We start from the raw sequence: 24,859 nt of genomic DNA on the forward strand, positions 1-24,859 counted from the left end.
TTTCCTCAAGCAGTACCCATGCATGCCATTAGATGGCATCGATCCGCTCCACGTCCGTGCCAGATACAACATTGAGGGTCCTATGCAGGCGGCGCGCAGACATCAGTTTCTTTTCATGACTCTCCACGGCAGAAGAGCAGAGCCATGAAGAACACAGCCCATGGTGCGTCAAAACTAGGGCCCTGAAACTGAGTCCCTGTCCCTAGAAATTAGTTCACAGAGTGGGAAGGAAAGGTGGGTGGGTAAGGAATCTGCAAGTAGATATTGCTTCTACCAGATAAGGTGTTACCGAAGGTAAGTAACTTATCCATCTGACAGAGGCAGCTAAATGCAGATTCCTTACCTTAGAATAGATTCCCAAGCAATACCATCCCCGAAGGATGGTCTGTGAACTAAGATCATACTAGAAAGTCCTGCAGGACCGAAAGGGCAAAGTGGCAATCCCTATGGACCCGACTGACCTGGCAGTAGTGTTTGGTAAACGTGTGCAGAGATGGCCACCTTACCGCCAGACAGATGTCAATGCGTGGAACTCTGCATGCTAACGCAGTGGTCGCAGCTTTAGCTCCAATGAGAATGCAAACCCTCAGGTGGTTGCTACCAGACTCTTCATGCCCAGTCCAGAGCCATAAGGATTACTTGGGTCTGGTCATTCTTGGTCTTCTTGAGAACTCTGGGTAGAATGGTATGGGGGAAAGGCGTACAACAGGAGGCCTGAGTTCCACTCGAGACTGAGAGTCACAGAGCGTTTGCCACTATGGAAACGCCAACGCGCAATACTGCTGACATTGCGTGTTCTCTGCAGAAGCAAACAGATCTAACCAAGGCTCTCCCCACTGCTGAAAGAGACCTTGCGCCACCTCTGGATGGAGACGTCATTCGTGATCGACCAAGCATTGTTGGCTGAGTTTGTCCACTCTGGTGTTCAGAGATCCCGCCAAATGTTGAACCACCAGGGAAATGCCCTGGTGTTCAAGCCACCTCCTACTAAAGGGTCCATGAACCCACCCCTTTCTGCTTGTTGCAGTATCACTTGGCAGTGGTGTTGACTGTGAACACTGGCACTACCTTTGCTTGATAGAGGGAAGAAATTGCTTTCAATGCTAGCCTGATCCCGGTATTGTGCTGAATTTTAGACAGCCGGATATAGTCAGGTGACTGATCTCCCGCAAATCAGTAGAGTGGGGTGAGTGGGCCGGGCATCAAAGTACTCCTATTAGGCTTTTTTTAATCCTCCAATCTGGGTGCAAATGTCAAGGGTTCCTAATAATGTCCTTCACCATACTGGGGGGAGAACAGTCCTTATAACAGCGGGCCATTAGTGACACTGGAACTCATGACAGATTTCAGCCATTGGGTGATCTGGAATGCAATGACGGATTCAGAATGGACCACAGAGACCTTCCTCAGAGTGTAGTTAAGTCTCAGGTTGAGGCTCGGGATAAGCAAATACCTCTTCTTAAAATATGCAGCTGGAACACAGACAGGTTGGGTAGTAAGAGAGAGTAACAAGCCTGGCTCGAAAATATGAAAGACTTTGATGTCTTCGGCTTGCAGGAGACCTCGGAATCGAAGCTTCTAGCTGAACCTACCTGGGACGGAAGAGCTAAGGGTGGTTTGCTCCTATTGATATCACTAGGCATAAGGTATACCCCGTCCCAGATCGCACACGATATTAGGAACTTGCTGGCAGTCAAATTTGATTTTTGAGGGTCTCCCGAGCATTTTGAAACTAAACTTTTATGATTCACACGATCGGACATTCTCCACCGAACATTTAGGTACTGTTTGTTCTGTTCTACAGTCCTCTGACTGGGCGATTTTAATTCACACCTATGTCCCCTCAGTTGCTCTGGAACTGAACGTACCCTCACCGGTGGCTGTGAGCAGGATAACCATTTTGAGCACTCAGTAGAGGGCAGCTTTTTGGAGGAAGCTTTGGCAGACTTTAACTTGCCACATAATAGAGAGGATATGGAAGGGTTTACAGCCCCAACCTTTAATGGAAGAGGGGGCAATACGATTATGGATTATATATTTGTTTCAGCCTTCTTGGTTCAGTTTGTCTCTAGTTCTGATCTACAGTGGTCCACACTTAGTGATCATAATCCTTTACCCATTTTATGGACTGGGGAACCCAACAGACCATGACAGCAGATAGAGGCCCTTCTAATGAAGAGATTAGCCCACATGATCAGGGCCACAGACTAAAATGGAGTAATGTTCCTCATGATTCCTTCCTAAATTCCCTGTATATCATATGTGACTCAGGATTTGTATTGTGTTTGAATGATGCGGGAAATTATGAATAGCTTTTGGTAGAATCTGCAAGCACATTAATAGCAACCTTAGGGCTACTGGGAGTCATGGTCAACCCACAGGTGAGAGATGGTTTGATTCTAATTGCTCTAAGGCCCTTCATTAGCTGAAAGCAGCGTTAAGGGATGCTCCTAGAGATAGGTTGCTAATAGTAAGAAGGCAGAAGGTGTACAAGCTAGCTACCCAAGCCTGTATGAAAAAGATCAGGGTACAAGCCTGGGAACATCTGGCGAATCACCTTAATTTAAGCACTAGTGCTACATTTTGTGGGATTATTAACCACTGTTTTTTCAGATGAGGCTAATAGGGTTATAACTGCACCATTCCAGCATAAGGGTGGGTAAAGTATTTTTCAGGAATTTACAGCAACGCCTCGGAGAGTATGATTTCTGTACCGTTGAATATGTCTAGGACGGATGCTGCTGCCTGCTTTACGGAAGAAGAGACTGGGGCTGCCATTTGTAGCTATGTCTAAGAACAAGGCCCCGGGCCTGATTGGGTACCTGCTGATCTATTTTACCATGACACCCAGCTTTGGATAAAGATCCTAACTAGAGTATTTAATGCAGCATGGAGGACAGGTCCTCGTCTGTCATGGGGATGCTCTATCATCATTCCGGTGTTTAAAAAAAAGTAGTTAGCTCGGACCCAAGATGTTACAGGCCGATTTCGCTTTTTGATTTGTCTGTCAAGATTTTGGATAGGGTAATCTTGGCTAGGTTACCAGATTGGGGAGAACAAAGGAATGTGATCTCCTATTTTCAGTATGGGTTTTGGGAAGTGGGTGGGGGGGAGACCCTTGACCAATGCCTGAACCTGCACTTGATCATGGGAAAATATACAGTGGGCAAAATAGAGCAAATATACCTATCCTTCTTGGATTTGCCATCAGCCTTCAATTGCATCAATAGAGCAGAGTTAGGGTCAATGTTAATTGATATGGGTTGGATCGTAGCACTGTTAGTTACTTGCACGACCTTCATCAGGATCTAACAGCTGCAGTCAGAGTCAATCATGAAGGGTCCCTGCCAGTGGCAATAAAAAAAAGGAGTGAGGCAGGGTTGTAGTGAGGACCATTGTTGTTTACTTTACATATCAATAATTTGTGTCCGGCTCTATTTACTGCCACAAAGGATATACCCCAGGTAGGGATGCTGTTAATACCGGCATTGGTGTATGCAGATGACACCATTCTGCTAACCAGAACCACTGTGGGACTCCAAAGACCTCTGGACTCTTTCACTGAATTCATGGCCTTTCATATGGCCGTAAACTACTCTAAGTCTCATACTATGGTAATTGGGAATTCTAATAAGCCCTACAAGAGAGTTTTTGGGGGTGGTCTGGAGATGACGAGGGTCTCCACTTTTCCATATTTAGGGGTTATCTTTGATGAGCGAGGAATCTGTGCCCAGAAAAGTTCAAGATAAACTTGTTGGCCAGGTCAGTGGCCTCTATTTTTGACTTTGCAGGTAGGCAGGGGGATAGACCGGCACAGGCAATGATGAAAGCTTACCCAGCCAAATGCATGGCGATAGTGAGCTATGGAAGTGGGTTATGGTTCTACAAGGACTGTGGTGAGATACAGAGAGTTAAGAATGCTTTTGCAAGAAGACTGTTTCCTGCAGTTGGCTTCCACCTTTGTAGCACAAAAAGAACTGGGCCTGGATTACATCTCAGACAAGTTGGCTCTTATCCCTATAGCCAGATGGTTCAAAGTCTGGTGAATCCACAAACTGCAATTGAACCAGGCTATTATTGGAGATTGTCTTGCCCTTGATAAAGGCCTCGATATTCCATGGTTTCATTATATTAAAGATTTCCTAGAGATATTAGGTTATTCACTATTTTTTGAGGCACCTGAGCAAATCTAGAAACAAATGTGTCACTTGGATCAAAAGGCAATTTATGTAAGAGCCAAAACTGAGAGAGAAGAGGAGTTGCAACAACCTACCGTTAGGCCAAGTATGGAGCCCCCCCCATCTTCGAGTAGTGACCTCTTCTCCTCACCGTTTTTTACTAACACGTTTTAGATTAGACCTTTTACACTGACTTTTAGCAGAACCGCAGGCCCATTAAAACATGGATAATCAGAGTCCATGTTCTTGTGATAACTTCTCAACTCAGGACACAATGCACTTTATCTTTTTTTGTGATCATTACTGCACCTTGAGACTGTGTTATATTTTACCTCTGCTAAGGGCAAAAAAAAATTGGTAGGTAAAACCTGCCTTGATTTACTTACAAAGGCTGCAATCCCCTATCCTATAGTTTGTCACAATGTGGCTAGCTTTTTGGCAGGTGCAATTAGACTTCGGAAAAAACATTAGTGCGGTTAAGGAGCTGGGGATGACTAATTATCTGTATGTTGCATAATATTTTATTCTGGACTCACAACACTTTTGATATATTTATCATTGATTTTAATTGTTTTAATTCAATTTATTTCAGTTGGGTTATCAAACGCTGTCTGGGCTAAGATAAATTTGAATGCAGAATGTTGATGTTTCTTACATATTTTTAAAAAATGTTTTTAAAATAGCTTTATAGCATAAAATTATATATTTTGGGTAATATTCATTTTAAGCTTAAGCTGTTTCCTAGGTCCAAATAATTATTGTTCTAATGTGTGCTTCTGTGGATTTTGAATTAATCCGAAATAAAGAATATAAAGTAAAAGTAAAGTAAGTAAAAGTCATAAACTTAGTATTAAATCGGAGTTTGTGATTTCCAAAACAAACGTACACAAAAGTTTAAGTTTACCTTTGAGAGCCAGGCCCTAAATATACAGGAAAAAGCAGTACAACCTCCTGTTCTACTGTTTGAGGCTATCACCTGGAAAAGTCTTCCTTATTGACTTTTCTGATAATACATTCAAAGCATTTGCAATTCCTCTAATTTCAAATACATAAAGCAGGGGTATTCCAATAGTAAACCACAGAGAAATAAAATAAAAAAACTGTATTTAAATTGACTTTCTCCCACATCTTGGTAATTTATATGGCTGAAATAAAAAGGCGTTGCTTATCCATGTTTATCATAACATTTCATTACATAGCAATAAATGATAATATTAGGCTAAGTAGTATATACCTGCTCAATCTTTTCTTGGTCTTGCTCAGGAGATCCAGAGGAGTTTATTCTTAAGCTCTTCTTAAACATGGCCATACGTGTCTTGGCTTCACTTCGCTGGATTTTAGGCAGTCTTGCTCTTTCCTGAGTCTGTTTGTTCTTTAAATCCTCAATGAGCCTTTGATTGTACCTCTGAATTTGTTCCATTTCCTGTGAAGCACATTACCAACAAGAAGCAACAAATACTTGATATAAATATGGCTAATGCACAGGGAATCCATAAGTAATGCAGTTTCAATCCTGCTTTAAAAATGAAATACTAATACAGTTTGAGAAAACTGTAATGGCTTTAAAATCAAATGAACTTGTCCTCACAGAATTTATAATCATGTCCAAAACAGTCCTTTTACACTTATCTGAAAGAGCAAGTTACTTATCCATGACCATAAATCCTATGATCTATCAAAGATGGTCTCCCGAATAAAAGACAATCACAAAAAACCTTTTACCCTTATCGACATGACCAGAAGTGGATCAAAGCATTGAAAAAACCTACGTTATGCATAAGATACTCAATTCATTCTCTGAACATACACTTATCTATTTACAGCAGTTGATTGTGCATTACTTAATATAATACCTCAAAAATTAAACTAGGGCATTCACAACTCATTAACAAGCAGACCCTTTGGCTGCTGAACGAATGTTTACTGTGAAGCTGAGTCCCTTGATGTATTACAAAAAATGCAATAAAATACAACTGAAACAAATTAAATTGGAGTGTGTACAGCCTCGTTATCACTGGATTCAAGTCTCATTCTCATGCCTGACTACTCTTTAGTCTAACTATTCTCTTTCTTTTCAAGGGTAAATGTTGATAGATATAAAAAGACCATTGTGTTCAATTGTATAACACCAAGCAAAGGAGCCCATTCATGCTTAATCTTTAAAACTGTTATTTCACTTTTGCTGATGTCTCATTTAGTTTTCACCTTATATTTTTATGTTTTTACTCTGCAATCTGTAGCCTTTAGGCCTTTTTATAAACTTGTCAAGAGATCTTTCCCAGAGACAGTGGTTACCTCAAGAATTTACAAGGAACAGGCAAGTTCGTATCAGCCACATATTGGAAAACACCTAGAGCAAGTTGAGAAAAACTGTCCTTTGAGGGCTTCAAACGCCCAACAGTTATCAACATAGTTTTGTTGTGAAATACCTTCACTGCATATGTAGAGTGCTCCACTAAGGTTCAAATTCAGACGGGTGTTAAATGTGTTTTAGTTATGCCCTCTGTATCCACAGTGCTACAATCCACCCCTGCTTGGTCTAACATATCTGGTGATTATCGGTTTGATGTCCCTAGAATTGCCTTCATCTTCAATAATATTTTCTGGGCAAATATTTTCAAAAGCATTCTGTTAATTTGTGAAGAGTTATCACAAGGCTAATATAATTTATAGGCAGCATTTTGGGTAAAAGCAAGATACTGAAAAAAATAAACAAGTAAGCATTAAGCATTTTTACTCACTCTCTCAAAAACATCCAAAGCTCTCACTTCCCTCATCTCAAAACTATGAAATGATTTCCAATCTTCTCTATGATATTACAAGTTAAGAATTACAATAGATAATGTATAAGTGCCACCCGTGTGAGTTGACATAAGTTTCTTCCATGAACCTGTTGGCACCCTAAGACTGGGAACCCACTGGCAAATTGAATGAGCCTGTGTACCAGTATGCAGATTCCCAAACTGGGATTTTGTTTTTTAGATTTGAGAGACCATACCACAGAAATGGGAGGTGAGTATTCTGCAGTGAGATATAGTAGCCACCAGAAGGAGCGTTACCACCGATAAGTAACTATTTCTTCTCATGAATACTTTTAACCGCTGATTCCTCACCCTGTGAATAGATACCAAAGCAGTACTTCCCAAGACTGAGTCTGCAAAAAAACTCAGACTAAAAATGTCTGCAAGAATGATCAGCTGAGTCAGTAGTGCTTTGTGAATGTGTGCACTGATGTCCATGTAGCCTGACAGATATCCAGGACAGGCACAACACAAAGTTAGCAGCCCTGGTGAATTTGGCATTTAGACCTTCTAGAGGTTGCTTCTTAGGCAATGTGTAGCAGATTTTGATGCAGAGGACTATTCAATGAGATATGGCCCATTTATTTTACCCCTTGCTCTTCTTTGTCCACCCAGGTTCCTTGGTGCAATCAGTGTAAAAGCAGAGTGCCCTCTTGGGGTTAATAAAATTTAAACCATCTTCCTCTTTCGAGGGGTGAGGTGGAGCTAAGAATGTCAGAAAGGTGATGGCTTGTCCATCATGAAAAGGTGTTGCCACCTTTGGGAGGAATTTAGCTTAAGTCTTTAACATCACTTTGCCTGGAAAAAAAGGTGGTATAGGGAGGCTGGACCGAAAAAGCCTAAAATTCACTCATCGACATGTGGATATTATGGCAATCGGAAAGATCATTCTTATGGCGAGTAGATCATATGGACAAAACTGCATTGGTTCAAAAGAAGTACACGTTAAAAAATGTGAGAACCAGGTTTAATGCCTCACAACTGGTGATTTGAACAAGGACAGTTGGTCCAGCAAATGTGAAAAGGCCGAAAGGGCTGCCAATTAACCATTAACTTTTTACAAAGCAAGACCTTGCTGGACCAAAAATAAACAAAAACACATCTGCCAGTTTTGCCTGTAATGGGACTCAAATAGCAGGTACTACACCAGGCGACAAGCTTGTCCTTGCACTCTGCATACACAGATTTCAATGAAGTGCGTATGTCTGCCAAAATGATGTGTTCTATTTGCCCTGAATCCCGGGACCCTGGATGGTGGCACTGAACAGTCTGGTCAATTAATTTCAGACCATCGTCCTGCAGCCCCACAGATACTAACTGCAGTTCAGGGTGGGCCATGAGAATTTTCCTTTTGTGGTGCTCCCTCACAGTTTTACTAGCGCCCCTTAATCTTTCACATAGATAGACTGGTGGTGATTGCTGTCCACCTTTGAAGGTTAGGGGTACCAATCTTCCCCTGCCTCAACGACAGGCTCTTGAAGGTGGGATCACCACAATTAGTCACAGACTACCTCCTGAAAACGGCAAACCAGTTGAGATCATTGTGGTTCCCAGTCATCCCGCTGAAGTCACACCTTACTCCTTTGCAGAGGCTGACTTTCATCGGAGCTCTCCTGGACACCGCACTTTCAAGATTTTTTTCCTGACCAGGAATTTGTGGTACCCAGAGTTTCTAGGCTTGAGCATTCATCATCTGTTCAGGCTGCCACTGTGGAAGAAACTTCTGTCACAGCAGCAAGGCAGGGTCTTAACGTGATCCTGCGCAACCTGCACCTCCATGGGTGGAGACTGAGTGACAGCAGTTGACCTCCTTTGATGTCTCTTTTGAATTTGTCCTGTGCAATAAGGTGTTGAGTGGGTGAAGATCTGCTACAGGATGGAGACATCTATCCTTCTTTGGTACAAGGAAGTAGAGAGAATAGCACTTGTGTCCCGTTTTCAAAGCCAGCATCCTCTCTTTTGGCAAATGAGCCTTCACTTCCTGGCACAAAACAGACATATGGTCTTCTGAAAGGAGGTTGGATGTATGGGGTAGGCCCAGTGGGTAAAAAAGAGAAGGACGTATCCCCCTGTTAGACACTCTGCAGGACCAGTCTGTTGGATGTAAGACGCTGCCAACCCTGCAGAAAGTGGCTGCCACTTACATGATGGTTGTGTGCCTCTAAGGATGTACTAAAGGGGTTTTGCGATTGAGGCCAAAGGAGTAGAGGATTGGAATGAATGTGGCACCTGATGACCAGGTCACTGTCTTCTGGGCCCTCAGCAATATGCTTTGCCCCATGGCAGATGCCCGAAATGGCAAAATTGTTGTGGGATTTGCTGGACTGGACCTTAAAGGCTTTCAGAGCATGCTGTGGCTCGGCTCTCCTTAAAGTGCTGCGGGGCAAAGTCCATTAAAACATGTCCATTAAGAATACCTTGATATCGCCAGAGAAGCCAGTGGACCACATCCAATTATGGCATTGAAGTACCACTCTGGTTTCCATAGCCCTACCCCGACAATCTGTGGTGTCAAGACCTGAAAGGATGACAAACTTTGCCGCATTCCGAACATTCAAAATGGTTTGGACCAAGAAAGCTCTTAAGTCATCAGAGTCTGCAGGTACAATCTCACCCACCATGTCCCACAGTGTGTGGGGGTAGAGACCAACCAGATAGCGTGCATTAACCAACTTCTAGGTAAGGCTGGCAGAGGGGACTATATATTTACAAAATATATCCACCCATTTAGAGACTCTGTGTCTGAGGAGTGCCTGGGAATGTGTTAGGGTTCACTCTAATGCTGTACCATCATACTTTCTAGGGTATGATACAGAGTTAACAAATCTGGGTTGTGGGCAGCAGGTCCATGGGGGCTGTAGACTTATTGGTTAAGTGGTGGGCAGGCCATGGATTAGCCCAAGTAACTGAGTGTCAGAAATGGATTCATTGGAGGGCAAAATAGGTTTGGTCAGAGTATGTCCAGGCTGCAGGACCACAATTGACACATTCATCATTATCTCCATAGTGGGGAAGTGGAGATCAAGTATCTCAGCAGCTCCCTCTATCACAGTGATAAAGGAAGTACTTTTTTCTGTTGCTGGCATAGGAGGGGAAACCAACCCAGTGTAGGGTGAGGTGCTCAGCCCACCTGCATCCTGTAGGTCCAAGTACCAGTTGTATGAGTTGAATGAGGCAAACTCTTCCCCCATCCCCATCATTTTTGCCTCCATATGGCTGGCTCTGATCAGAGTCTGAATCAAAAAACTGGTGCACAGAAGTGTAATCGTTTGTGAGTCTGATGGATTCACAATTGGCTACAGTACATCAAGATCTGGATGTGGGCTCAGTTGAGGGTGAGACAAAGCCGACTCGGAGTCGATCACCATGATGGATTGTGGTTCCTACACCAGGTTGGTGCTCGAAGCAACACTTGAGGGGCTGGTGTGTGTATCTGTACCAGTCCTGACACCAGTACAGAACCTGAAGTGAGTTCAAAAGACCCAGATTGTGAACCCATAGGCTCACTATCCAACCAGGGGTCAATGAGAATCCGTGGGACCCAAAGTTGTGCCAGAGGGATCAGGAAACATGGCAAAGAGGCACAGCATGGCCTCTTGAAAGGCTCTGATGGGCTGTAGTATACCAGAAAGGCCGAAGCATTAGGGATGCATCTTACCCAAGGATGGAATTGGCTCCTCTGTGTAACAGGAGCAATACCTGGATGCACACTGACACCCTTGTTTCTTTTATTTTAATGGAGAACAAGAATGTCTGGAAGGGATCAAGTCATGCTTGGACTTCTTATGTTTTTCTTCAACATATACAAAAACTTTAACCGCAAGGAAGATATGCGTTGGGAACTACTTCTGGAGTGGGAGTATGTCTGCACTCCTGACTTCGACTTGGAGCAGGACTGGCAAACAGCCTTCTGATGCACATCTCAAACTTGTAATTTTAGGGGGAGACGTAACATGCACATTAAAATTTGGAGAAAATCTCTTCAAAAAAGAGATGTTAGAAGTAGTGGATCTTCAGATTCATGTCTGAAGGCGCAGAAATAAAGGAAATAGCATCAGCCTGCATGGGTGGTGTTTGAATGTGGCTCCAGCACATTACTTCCAAAGCAGAAAGGAGTCAACTCTGAGTCACACAGTGCCACCTACAGGTCTCTTGACCAAAGGTAAGATTAGGAGCAGAGGAGGAGCTCAGTGGAGCAGGGACAGTACGGAAGAGGAGATGCACTAATAATTCTTCTGCACTTTTGGGGCAAATGGGTGGAGGTAGGAATATTTCCATTTAAGATGTTTTGGGGCCAATTCACAAAGACATGTAGGAGTATGTAAAAGAGCACTATTGGAGTACTACTTCACAAACTTCAAAATGCCTTTGTAAAAGAATGAAAAGTATGCATATTTTCAGAGAATATCTAAATGAGATTTGGACGGTCAAAATTGCTAATCTAGAAAATAGATATCCAAGTGATGAAATTGAGGATACTCCCTGTCAATATTATTTCCTTGCTGCCAGGAGGGTGCTTGCTACTGTGCAGTGTGAAGTAATTTCAAAATTTATATTGATAATGTTTTTGATGATATTATCATAAATGTTGCTTTCTTAAGTAAAAACCTCTGAGGATAGTGTAAATCTATTAAGGGATTTTCTCTGAAGCTTCAAGGTCTCTGTAGCAACATCTGCTGTGAGAACAACTTGAGTGCTTTGTTGGCTGAAAAGTCTGTAAATTGTGTTAATTTCAATGTTCCCCCAGGCCACTTTAAACACTATCTTCACCATAATATGAGAATGAAAATATACTTGGAAGGAGCAGGCAGAATAAACGAAATGAAGTTGTAAGCAGAAATTAGGGAAAAGGCAAAATACATTTTAAAATAAGATGCAATGCCCACCTACATAGCCCGGCTTCCTAAACTTCCAGTAATCTTATTTTAGACAGTTCTGAGGGCAATTAGATTAAAAATACCCATTGTACTCCCAGTTTATTAGGGGGCTGCTTGGGAGGAGTATATTTGTATGGTACACAGCACTATTGCAATATTTTGTGCATGACCTTTCAAAACAGATTTAAAAACATATGGCTTAGTTTTCAACCTATTTATATCAAAATTACTCCACAAAACACAGAATGTGGCCTCATTTAAAAAATATATATTTTCAGCACCTCGATTATTATCCTTGCGACAGTGTCCGGCATGAGTATTAAAAAACTAAATCAAGGTATTTTTGGGTTGCTAGCCAAGCCCTAACTGTCAGAGCATTCTTTTTAAACTCATTTCTTAGATGACTGAAGATTTAAAACCCAAACAGGACGTAAAGTTTAGAAGAGATAAGCAACCATCAACTCTCGCTGAGACTGCTTGATTCTTCCTGATCTGCATTATCGAATTTAAGTTTTTCAATCCTCTTTTTTCAGTGAGATCTTATGAAGAGTCTGTAAAAACCCTGCTTTGAAAACTGTAAACAACATTATGGGTAATAAAACAAGCCTCAAGTCATTATTAGAAAAACCAAGGTTGTGCAGAGCTTTCACTTTAAAAATGCACATCCTATCTGTCCTGAAATGCCAAACATCAGATTACCAGACATTAGGTTCTGTGAGCAGGTATGGGAGGGAATCAGTCAATGTTTCACTCACAGATTGTTTATAGCAGCTCTGCCTTAGAATACCCTTCAAATAATTTTTGTGGGAAGGTTCTTTTTAGTTGAGGGATCAAAAGATGGATGTCAGAAAAAATGCCATTTCTAAGAGCGTGGTTTGCCATCAACAAAGGCATAGCTAAGGGGCCTCAAGCTGGCAGCGCCGGTCCTCCAACATCTTCTACAGTATTCATCAATTGGGCAGATGGCAGACTTTGAGTCTGTCCCTATTTGCTTCCACATAGTGGGAACTGCACTGGACAATGGTGAACAAGGTGGTGGACTGGGCTTCGGACCGTTGACTGCGAATCCATTCCAAGATAACCCCAGGACTAGAGAACAGGGAAACTGACCTGCGTGGTAGAGATGCAGAACTGTGAGACTGACAAAGCAAAATAGTGAGTACAATGGGGTCCACGGTCGAGTTTCTGGCCCCCTTCACCACGCACTAGAAGGATAAGTAGCCTGGATGTTGTGAGGCTAGAGAGAGCAGCAGTGTCCCCTCAACATCTGATGACATTAATGGCAGGTGTAAGGGAACTGGCCTCTAGGGTGCCGGAGCTCCTGAGGAGCAGCTGGTGAGGATGGCTGCCAAGGTTGGTGAATGAGGAGTCATGGTGCAGCAGAATTGTGCTACAGCTAACACATCAGAGCAGGGGACTGAAGCAGCACTTTCACATGAGAGGCCTCCCTAGGGCAACATCTTCCCATTGAGCACTGGTCCAGAGGAGTTTGGAGCTTAGGGACCAGTGTTAAAACTTCCTGCCGCATACCACAGGGGACATTTTGAATATTGGGCCACAGCCATCACAAAGTGGAGCATGTAGCAATTTACTCCTGCAGGGACCCTTTGTAGGTTCTTGCCCATGCAGGGCTTCTCATGTGGTCTGTCCTCTAGAGTTGTGTGGCGAGATGTTCTAGCCATTCAAACCCCTGGAGAGTTAGGGCTACCATTGGTCAATTTACATTTTGCACCAGAGGAGACAAGGGGCTCCCAGAAGAAATTGATGACTGAAGGGGCCAGGCCCTAATAGATTGGCTTGCTGTGGCTCTTGACTGGAACGGAGTCCCTGAGCATCACGGTCTGTAGGCAGGACCTAGGTGCATGAATATCAGCCTCACTGGGACATGGGCATACCTAGAGGAGCTAGACAGCAATCCTGCTAACAAGAGCCATCATCAAAATTGGAAAGTGCACTGATTGGGAATTCATCAAAAATGAAGAACGGAGAGCGGGACCAGCTGGAAAAACTTCATATGCTATTGAAATTCACAGCAAACACTGGAGGGGACTTGGAGGTCAAGATAGACTCAGTCGTTACTGGCATAAAACCTACCAAGGGAAGACGATAAGAAGCTCTCTCAGTGGGTGCAAAGGACTGAACCCTGTGGGAGAGGAGCTGCAGCCAGTCATGCTGGTGCTAAACGTACAAGTCCAAGAGAATACTGAAAGGTTGAGGGTCCTGGAATACAGGGCAGAGGATTTTCTCGGAGGAACAATATTCTAGTAATCAGTCTTCCAAAGAGGCTGGCGGGGATGAACATGAAGAAATACCGATAGGACTGGATAACGCTTGAAGTGGCAGCACATGGACTGCCAAAATTACATGCCATGGAAAGAGTGCAGAGGGTGCTGGCTTGGCTACCCCTCGCCTCCTCAGCTGGTGGAAACCAGGCTGCTCCACTTCCATGACAGACAGACATGATACTAAAGAGTGTCAGCACCACTGACACTTTCAAATTTGGGAATACTTATAAAAATAGTGGCTCAGTATGAACGCATAACGAAGGAGAATGGCATGGTGAGACTATTCCCAAACTACACTGGAGCAGTCCAGCTGCAGAGAGTATCAATGCTAGAGGTCAAGAGGAAGATGAGAGAATCCAACATCTGCTAAGTGCTGCTGTTTGCTGGAAAACTGAAGCTGATGAAAGTCAAATAGGCAGGATTCTTCACTGACACCAAAGAGGCATTTGACTGACTAGAGGAAAATGCCTACGTGGTACCGAGTGCATACCTTAAAAACACCACTCTGCAAAACAATGAAGGAGAAGACCACAACCCCAGGGTGCTCACAGGATTTACGCTGGGTGCAAACTGAATGGAAGGCAGGGGCAAAGACAATTGGAGACGACCTTGACAGTAGTTCAGCGAGAGGTGCAGGAGCGATGCCTTCCGACCCTGAACTGGAATTTGACACCAGGGTCCATGTGAGGGTGAGAGAGGGGGGGAGGGGGATGACTACTGGATGTCACACAAGAGCAACATATGGTTTATAACAACAACACAGGCAGCTTTGAGAAATAAGTCAAAAGGGACACTTTTGCTGCAGCTCGAACATCCTATCATTACATCTACAACTAACTGGGGCAGTGAGTGCTGAAAGATGGATGGAAAAGCAGAGGAATGGCTGATGGTGGTGATTAGAGCGTTGCTCCCACCCCCAGCCTTTTACAGTCCTGCCTCACATGAGTGGGTGACGGAAGCCTTGATAGGTTGACTGATAATCTACTTGACAGGGGGCCATCGCGCTCTGTCCTGGAAGAGGAGTTGAGGAGTTTATTCTATCGTTTGTATTTGTATATATATCACAGCTCTCCATGGCTGTGGAGGGGTGGGGTGCGTGGGTAATTTTTATTCCACCAGTGATTTAGTACTAGACGGATCCCACCCGCCTCTATCTGCAAGGTAACCCTATATGTGGACGACCTACTGCTGTATATTAGGGATGTAGGTGAGGGTTTGACATCAACAGTAACTCACTTCATTAACGTTAACAGAGTATCAGAAGTGAACTGGAAAACTTGTGTATATCCCGATCAGATGCAATGATACACGGGTGTGCCACCTGAGGGCACAGAGAGTGTTAGATGGGAATCTACAAAATTCTGTTGCCTGGTTGTCCAGGCACTTACAACTTGGCTCAGGTATGATAGCCGGTCATGTGCTGAAAGCAGCCACATCGTTAGGGGAAGCGACAGTTTCGGGAAGACACACCTCCTGCAATATGTTGAAAAGCTCTAAGATGGCCATTCTACTGCACCTGCAGTATTATTTTGCCACCCTCCCTCTACATCTGCCGGTGCTGTTATTTAAAGAGATTAATCAGATGCATACAAGTTTAAAATGGTGAAACGAGAGGCATAGAGTGGTTGAGTGAAAGGTCTGTTTTCCACATCTGGACTGAGGGTGCCAAACTAGGAATTCTAATAATGGGAGCTAAGATTCAGTGGGCTTTGAGATGGTTCTAAGCATCACAGACACCAGAAGCCAGGAAAGTAACTGTAGGTCGGCATAAAGACAAACAGGTTAGTCTATTCTTAGATGAACTTGAGGGTGGCGTATGGAACGAAAATACCAATGCCTGGTCTGCCCGGCCACACATTGACAAACAGAACCAACTCATGAATGGCGGCGGGGGGAAGAAGGAAAAGGGGAGGGAGAGGGAGAGAGGGAGAGAGAGGGAGAGAGAGGGAGAGAGAGAGAGAGAGAGAGAGAGAGAAAAAATACGCAGCAGGGATGTTACTGAGATTTACTGACATTGGGCCTGATTTAGATCTTGGCAGAGGAGTTACTCCGTCACAACGTCTGTCGAAATCTAAATCCGATTAAATCCTATGGGATTTCGATTTCAGGGGATTGGATATCCGTCATCGTTGTGACGGAATAACTCCTCTGCCAAGATCTCTATCAGGCTCATAGTTCGGAGATGCCAACAAAACAGCATTTACTATATAGGAGGACTGCCAAGTCCATAATGCAATAAGGGGCATGGAAGACCAGAAACCATCAACACACAGGGTGGGTGTGGTCAGTGTTGAAGGGGTAAGATACTTGTGACATTATTGTGCCAGCTTCTCCTGGAGGACACCAACGGTAACACTGAAGAACTGAGGGGAAATTGGTTAAGGGATCTCAGCAGAGATTGAGCAATGATGCACTGCTGGAAACTGACATTGGGATATTTTGGTAGGATGTCAAAAAAATGTAAGACGATGCACTGCTTCAAAGTACACAGGACCTACTTCAGCCCAGCAGGTTACTTAAACGCTACCTACTGTCATTTGCAGGCTTTCCTAGGTGCATGCATAATACGTCAGACTTTAAGCAAATACTCTGGAACTGTCTGATGATTACTGAATACTGGAACACCATCACAGACATCCTTGAGCGAGGAATGAGGGGAAATGGAATTTGCTTAGTGCCTTCACTGGTGCTGTGGAGGAGAGAGACATTCAAATGGGTGAGCTTAGACACAATAGCTCTGCATGAAAAATGAAAGGGGCCATAGGGTTTGCCAATCATTGAACACTTTACTGGCAGAATTTGAATTTGAGTTTGGGAAGAAGGGCCAGACCAGAAAGGGGTAGAAGTATTGGCAGAAACTGTCTTTATGAGTGTGGCCATGCACACTGATTTGTTATTCATGGGGATTAGTGTTACCTGCACAGACTTTGCACAACTGTCCAAGTCATTTACACTCTTCTCAAGATGGAGGCAGCCTACAATTAAATAATGACATTCTAAGAAATTTGGCTACTGGTTGAGGGGAATGAAAACCGTTCTCAATCAACAACCACAACCTTTGTCAGGGTGAACCATAAAAGTAACTAAATTAACCTGTCCTTAACCTTCGGGAAGTATGGCACAAAAGCAGTCAGGCTTAACTTAAAGGATGTATTAAGTATTAAGTAGCACATAAAGTAAAAATACAACACAAGAAAAATCTTAAGCCAATTTAGAAAAAATAGTATACATTTTAATAAATAAAATAGGAGCAAAGCAATACAAATCCAATCAAACTTTTAGGTACGTAGAGGGCCTAAAAGCACAAAGTACCACTCGAGGTCACCTGATTGTGCTAGACTAGGGACTGTCACAAGTTCAGGCCAACTGTGATGGAGCAAGGGCCAGATACAGGGACAGGTCAGTCCTGCTGAAAAAATTACCTTCTCAAAGTCAGATGCATAGAGTCCAATTTATGATGGAGAAGGCTGAGAGGAGCAGGAAGAGCACGGTGGATGGTCATTTATGTAGCACGACGAGCAGGCCTGGGGGCTCAGGCTGTCACCTCTGTAGCACAAACAGCAGTTGGAGCATCACAGAAGGTTGTTTCTAGAGCTTTACTTGAGTGGTCACTGTGGGCTGTCATTGCTGTAGGATGAAGTGCAAATCTCATGTTGGCTGGGGTCACTGGCAGTTGCTGTAGCATGAATGGTTGGATCACCAGAGCTTCGCGTTGGTGGCCTTCACAGGCAGCAGAGGCTTGGCATGAATTAGATTATACGTGGTTGCGAAGAGCCCAAAACTTCAGGAATGCTCCTTTCTTTGAAGAGGATCACACTCTGATGCCAGTCAAGGGTCCAAGATCTCTGGAGGCACCTCCAGGCAGCTCCAATTGTTGTTTTCCTGTAGTTCAGAACAGGAGGTCAGCCAACCGACCCTTGGAGTCACTCAGGTTAGCATGGGATGGAGGGAGCAGGTCCAGTCTTCCTTCTCAGAGAGCAAGGCAGCCCTCAAGCAGCAGGGCAGTCCTCTTGGGAACAAGGATGCCCTCAGGCAGGTGTTCTGAGGGGGTGGTGGAGGGTGTATATATATATATTGGAGCTGGAGGCAGCCCCATTGTAATGTAAGTAGTGTGACTAACCCATCTGCCCCAGCCATCCTGGCAGCATGGCCCATTCTGCCAACATCTAGTCTCCATTTGACTCAATGTTTGTGAGGAATACAGAAAGGCCAACAACTAAGCTAATCAAAGTCATGAGACCCAGGGCCTTAGGAAGTAGACACCAATTAGTTAGGGCAGGATTATACCAAATGTTAACACGTTTTAAACATAACAAGGTAATCCAATATTATTTAATGGGAGAGATAGGCCTTACAGTAGTTTATCACTACCAGGACATGTAAAACTTAAATACAAATATGCCACTTTTTAAAAAACACTGCACTCTGCCCTATGGGCTGTTTAAGGTCTACTTTAGGGGTGCTTCATAAGTACTAAAAAAAAAAGGACGGTTTGGAGCTGGCAGAAATGTTTATTTTGCCAGGACGAAATGGCAGTTTAAAACTGCACCACATGCTGCAGTGGCAGGCTCAAGATGTTTTAAAGAGCTACCTTTGTGTGGAGCACAATCAGTGCTGCAGACCCACTAGTAGCATTTAATTTAACGACCCTGGGTACATGTAGTACGGTTTTACTAAGGATGAACAACTAAATTACGTGTGTCAATTGGGTGTGGGTAAATTCCACCATGCTTAAAGGAGAGAACACAAGCACTTTGGCACTAGTTAGCAGTGGTAAGGGCACAGAATCCTAAAGTAAATAAAGTCAAAATCAGAAAACATGCGGAGTGAAGGCAAAAGGTTTGTGGGAAGATCACACCAAGGATCACACCAAGGATCACCCCAAGGATGTCAGGTCAAATAGTTAAGACACTGTTGACTGTTCCTTTTGATATTATTGCCCATCCCTTCCATTCTTTATTACTCTGTTATTTATTTTGATATGCTTCGATCCGACAAATTACATAGCGTATCTAAAAGTGTGTTGTAGATTAATTTGTTACTTAATCTGAAATTGGACATGGCAGATTGTTTTACTGAAGAACTGAGGATCCTGAACAGGAATGTGGAAATGTCTTTACACGTTATTGGGGCCAATAAACCTATTTTTTAAAACAAAAACCTTACTTCCTGTCAGTCCCAGCAAAAGAAACTGCTTCTGAAAAGTGGCTCTCAAGACTAGTGTCCCAGGTTCAAGGACAGCATCAACATTCACATTGTGAAAGGCTGTAGATTTTAGAAGACAAGCTTTATCTCTTTTCATTTTTCAACGAAGAAGGCAACCTATGCAATTCCATGCACTAGGCCAACAAATATGGCCAATGATACACAAGTGAAGAACTGGAGAGGAGACTTGACTGGCATAATGGCTGTGAATGCGTCCCACATCTCTTCCTCAGGAAGGGATCACCTTCTTTCTATTCACCCAAGGGCGGCTCCTCCATAAGGGCGGAGGAGCGCTGTCCCCCTGCCAGCAGCAGCAGCTGCAAACCTTTTCCCAAAAAACAATAATAAACACAGTATTGTGTTTATTTTTGTTTTTCTGGAAACGGGGCGGGGCCACAGGGTTGACGAGGAGTGAGAGCGAATGTGTGTTTGGCCGGCCGTCTCAGGCCAGTCAAACACACGTGCGCACAGGGCTCTCTCTAGCCCAGCAACACAGTTGGTGGGGAGCTGGAGAGAGCCTAGACGGGCTCCAGTCTGCCTGGGAGCCCCCAGCTAGGGTTCTAAGCAGCGGCAGGATTTGCGCATGGCAGGTTGGGAGCCCGTGCCTTCCTGCAGCGAAGGAGGAGAGGAGCGGTGCGGTAAGGTAAGTGTATTTTAAAAAAATTATATTTAATTTAATCCCCCCCCCTCCAAATCTGCCTTTCTCCCTGCGCATCATCTCACCCCTTCTGCTTTGCGCGAACCGTGACTGTAGTCATCTACTTGCAAATAAAAGAGGATATCATAGGGAAATAGAATGGTCCAGGTCCTGTTAATAATGACAGGAAGTTACAGTAAGAAGTTCAGTCACCCTCCTGCACTTTAGCGTGTTTGCATTTTTAACCCAATACTTCTGCAAAACACTGTGGTGTAAAGTAAGCAGCTAAAGAGTCCTTTACTAAAAATATTTACAGTACGTACATTATCAATAAATAGAATGTCTTGTAAATATATATGCATCACATGTCATGTACAACCAACCAATGTTCCTGAGAAAAACACCTTGATTTGTTGTTGTAGCAGAACGAACCCTAATTCAGTGTGAAAATCATCCACACACCTGTTAAAAGATATGGAAATGTAATCCTCAATCTATTTTAAAAACAATTATGTGGAAAAAGCTTTGCCACAGGGATATTTTCCAAAACCTACTAACAATGGTTTATGTTTCTCTAAGGTCATAATCACTGTAAATGAGAACTACAAACCACGCAGTATGAAATGTACAAGCAATCAGACACTGGAAGGTTGGCTGATTTTTCCTATAAATGAAAGTAGAATCCACATTTGGATTGCATTTAGTATGTGCCCTGAGCAACCCATTTTTACAATTAACCAGGCTGTCAAAGAAGAAGCACTCACAGCTTATGCACCACAATACAAAGTGGGTGAACTTTTTCACAAAAACGTACAGACCAGCTGGCCGGATCTAGCAGCGTTCAAACTCATATAGTTTCAAAATACTCTGCAAATGAAAAAACAATCACCATCCAGGATCAATGGCTTACTAAAGGATGAGTCAACAAAAACCAAAGTGCTTTTAGTGCTTTGAGTGGTTTCCCAATGATGGCATGCACCCATTTTCCAACTGATTATGAGATCTGGTAAAAGCAACCAATGGCAAAAATAATACATTTAGTCTTCCAAGAATTAAGTGGTCTCCTCACTTAAAAACCTACATCAAGTTCAGCATTATCTCCGCATGTCGGTAGTGTGCATCGTGCGACTCCATACCGACATCATATGACGTTGACGGAGTCATTGTAATCTCTCCTCTGAAGCGCTGACGTCAGTTTCTTCTGTGACTAGAATCTGCGCAACAACGCAGAGCCACTATAGAAACTGGCAATGGAACAGTGAATCAACAAAAGAGTTTGATTTACAACTTCTAAATTGAAAAGCATGGCAATAGAATGCCAAGAAAGCAAGACTGAAGTAAGATCAAACAGTTTGCAGAGCGGGGAGGATGGGTGGGTCGGTAAGGAATCTGCGGCTAGTTTATGTCTCTACCAGATAAGTCATTACCGATGGTAAGTAACTTGTTCATCTAATACAGACCACTAGCCACAGATTCCCTACCGCAGATATAGATACCAAAGCAATTTCAACCCAGGAGAAGGGTCTGCAAATACATCCTTCCCAAGTCTTGCAATAAACAACCGGTCTAACTAAAGGAGTAGTAAACCAGATGTGAGAGAGGCAAAGGTGAGAAGAAGCATTCACCTCACCAGAAGAGCAGTGGACGACCCACAGAATATTTTAAGAAAATATGAAATGCCATGGGGGCAGAGTGTATGGCAATGAAAATTAAACTGCTGGTAGAGAACAACAAGAAGAAAATAATATGAAGTGCCCCAAAAAAGGAGCTGCAAAATCCCCCCCAACAGTCACTGAGATAACAGGAATCGTACACCCATCAAGGGGTAACCCTAGAGGATATGAAAAAAAGGGAAGCAATGCATATATGCTGCTTCCACCAGGATGCATAAGCAAAACCTGCAAGAAGCAGGAAGCTTAACACTGGAAGGGAGAATAACTCAGAAGACAGAATGTACATCTCCAGGAACACCCAAGGGGGAAACTTGAGGAGAAGTTTAACAAAACTGTGACACAGAGTCAGTCAACAGGAACACAAAAGGTTTGCCATATGCATGGCATACAGGGGGTTATTACAACTTTGGAGGAGGTGTTAATCCGTCCCAAAAGTGACGGTAAAGTGACGGATATACCACCAGCTGTATTACGAGTCCATTATATCCTATGGAACTCGTAATATGGCTGGTGGTATATCCGTCACTTTTCCGTCACTTTTGGGACGGATTAACACCTCCTCCAAAGTTGTAATAACCCCCACAATGGTTAAATGAGGAGGTCTGGAAGATACATGCCCAGACACCCATACACACAGATATAGATGAAAAGACATGGATGTGTCCATACGTATGCTGTTTATCGATATGCATAGGGCCAGGTTAACACAAAGGCAGATATAAAAAAAGAGACATAGACATGAAGCATATATAATTTTAACTATATAGAGAAACCTAGAAAGAAAAAATAGTTGCTCATCAACAGCACAGGAGTAAAAGAAAAGAGGGGGAAGAGAGGGTACACCCCTCAAGAAAGAAAAGCCAGCCAAGCAGGAAAATCAATGCTAGTGGACTAAAAGTTAAAAGAGGATAATAGAACCACCTGCTGATAAAAACCAACAGAAACCTCATGATACATGAAAAAGATCCACACGAGGCAGACAAATGCCATGTGATTAGATGCCAACCATAGAAAGGGTAAGACAATGACAATCCAGCCGACAGAAAGAAGTAGCTGAAGAAAGGAATGACAGAAAAAGTGGAAAAATTCCGGAGGGAAAACCAGCGTATAAGAAAGGGATTGAATATGTGGACCAAATAATTAAATCTTTTGAAACATAAGTTATATTTGGTATCGACCCCCCAGAATGTGGTTTGGATACCGAACCTGCAGAAGTCTGCAAGCCAAAATGTGATGTCCATATCCATGGACAATAGTCCTAAACACAAAAACAATATGAGCTTGGGAAGGAAAAAATATGACTAACTTCTTGCAGCTGACATAGAAAGAACAAGCAAATGCTGGGATTGGAATCCTGCACATAAAATGCCTGAATATAGTGTTCAAAAAGATGACCGAGGACACACACAGAAGGGGGAAAGAATCCCAGGAAGGAAAAAAAAAACTAATGGGACAGGAACGTAAAGAAAGGAATCCATACACAAATGGATGATGACCCAGACCTACAAGAGCAGGGCAGGGGAAAAAATAAATAGGCACATTAACAGCACGGAAAGAATAGGCAAGTGTTGCTCCGTTGGTAGGATAGAACCCTTGTCCTGGCCATTGTGTACCAATGAGGCACTAGATACTTCCACTGAGCTATAGTTATGTAACTGCAAAGAAGAAGTACACACACATGTGGGATGTATGGGAAATGTTACCAGTAGACATCTGTTTGTGGCATGTAGTGCTGTAGATTTCCATGCTGTGCATAAGCTCAAAATCTAGTGTTGGGTTCGGAATGGTACAACTTGTTTTTCTTCAAAGAATGTTTTTGAGTCATGGGATCGAGTGGCTTCTCCTCTCTGGGATAGTGTGCATGGATATCGAGTCCTTTGTTAGATTATTTTCTCCGCAGTCGGGAGAGTTAAGTAGTGTGGAAGGAGTGAAAGAGAAAGATTTCCATGCAATGTATCTATGTATATACAATAATTATATATTACCAATTGTAACTGCCGCAGGCGTCTGGGGAGGAGGGAGGGTGCATGTGAAACTATAGCACTACATGCCAGAAACAGATGTCTACTGGTTACCATTTTCTAATTAATTCCATGTGTGGCTGTAGATACAAAGGCTGTGCATACACTGAAAAGCAGTCCCTCCCTAAAGCAGTGGCCAGTGTGCATGAGTTGCAATTGTTTGGGAAAGTGCCCTAACTACTGCATGGCCAACATTAGCTTGTTGCCTTTCTAGTACATCTAGACAATACTGTTTTGAAAAGGTGTGTGGTGTAGACCATGTAGCTGCTTAACAATTATCTGCTATAGGTATGTTTCCTATGAAAGCCATTCAAGCACCCTTCTTCCTAGTAGAGTGTGCTCTAGGTGTGAGTGGTAAACAGTGTGTTGCTTTAGTGTAACAAGTTTGAATGCACTTTGCTATCCACCTAGCTATACCAGCTTTTCATACAGGGTTTACTTTGTGGGGCATTGAAAATACAACAAAAAGTGGTTTAGTTTACCTGAGCTGTTTGGTTCTGTCTATATAATACACAAGAGCCCTTTTTACATCAAGTGTTTGTAGAGCCCCTTCTGCCACAGAGTCCGGCTGGGGGAAGAAAACTGGTAGTTTAATTGATAGATTGATATGAAACTGTGAAGCTATCTTTGGAAGGAATTTCAGACTAGTTCGAAGAACTAATTCTTTGTGAATCTGAAAGAATGGTTCTTCCAGGGTTAAAGCATGGAGCTCACTGACACATCTAAGGGCAGTGATAGCCACTAGAAAAGCTACCTTCCACAATAGGAATTGTAAAGGACAGGAATGTAGTGCCTCACAAGGGGGATCCATGAGCCTTGTGGGAACAATATTAAGGTTCCAGGATGGTGCCAGAGTCCTTCCATAAATGCCCTAATGTCTGGAACTTTAAATAAAGATGTATGCTGTCTATTTTGAGAATATGCAGCGATAGCTGCTAAATGAAGCCGAATGGGAGTGTAAGGTAAATTAGCTTTTTGTAAATGCAGTAACAAACAATCTAACCTAAAAAGATCCAGGAGTTTTTCACCAAGAATAGGAAAGTTCGATCAGCGATTTCTGGGGGTTTAACTGATTGCGTAGGGAAGTCACCTACTGTTAATGCCACTGTTCCCTCACTTCAACAGGGCATCATGGCTTGTAGCAGTACTTCTAATCCCTCACAAACTCAGGGGATTTTGCAC

At 43.2% G+C, this 24,859-nt stretch overlaps 1 protein-coding gene across 1 annotated transcript in view; it reads right to left on the reverse strand.

Moving 5' to 3' along the window:
• Positions 1–24,859, reverse strand: part of LOC138275422 (STE20-like serine/threonine-protein kinase) — a 158,387-nt gene that overhangs the window by 26,059 nt on the left and 107,469 nt on the right. The window contains 1 exon segment of the mRNA XM_069219079.1: positions 5,413–5,601. Within this exon segment, the coding sequence (XP_069075180.1) occupies positions 5,413–5,601 (189 nt within the window).

The sequence above is a fragment of the Pleurodeles waltl genome, unplaced genomic scaffold (genome assembly GCF_031143425.1).
Source record: "Pleurodeles waltl isolate 20211129_DDA unplaced genomic scaffold, aPleWal1.hap1.20221129 scaffold_238, whole genome shotgun sequence".
NCBI classification, from domain to species: domain Eukaryota; kingdom Metazoa; phylum Chordata; class Amphibia; order Caudata; family Salamandridae; genus Pleurodeles; species Pleurodeles waltl.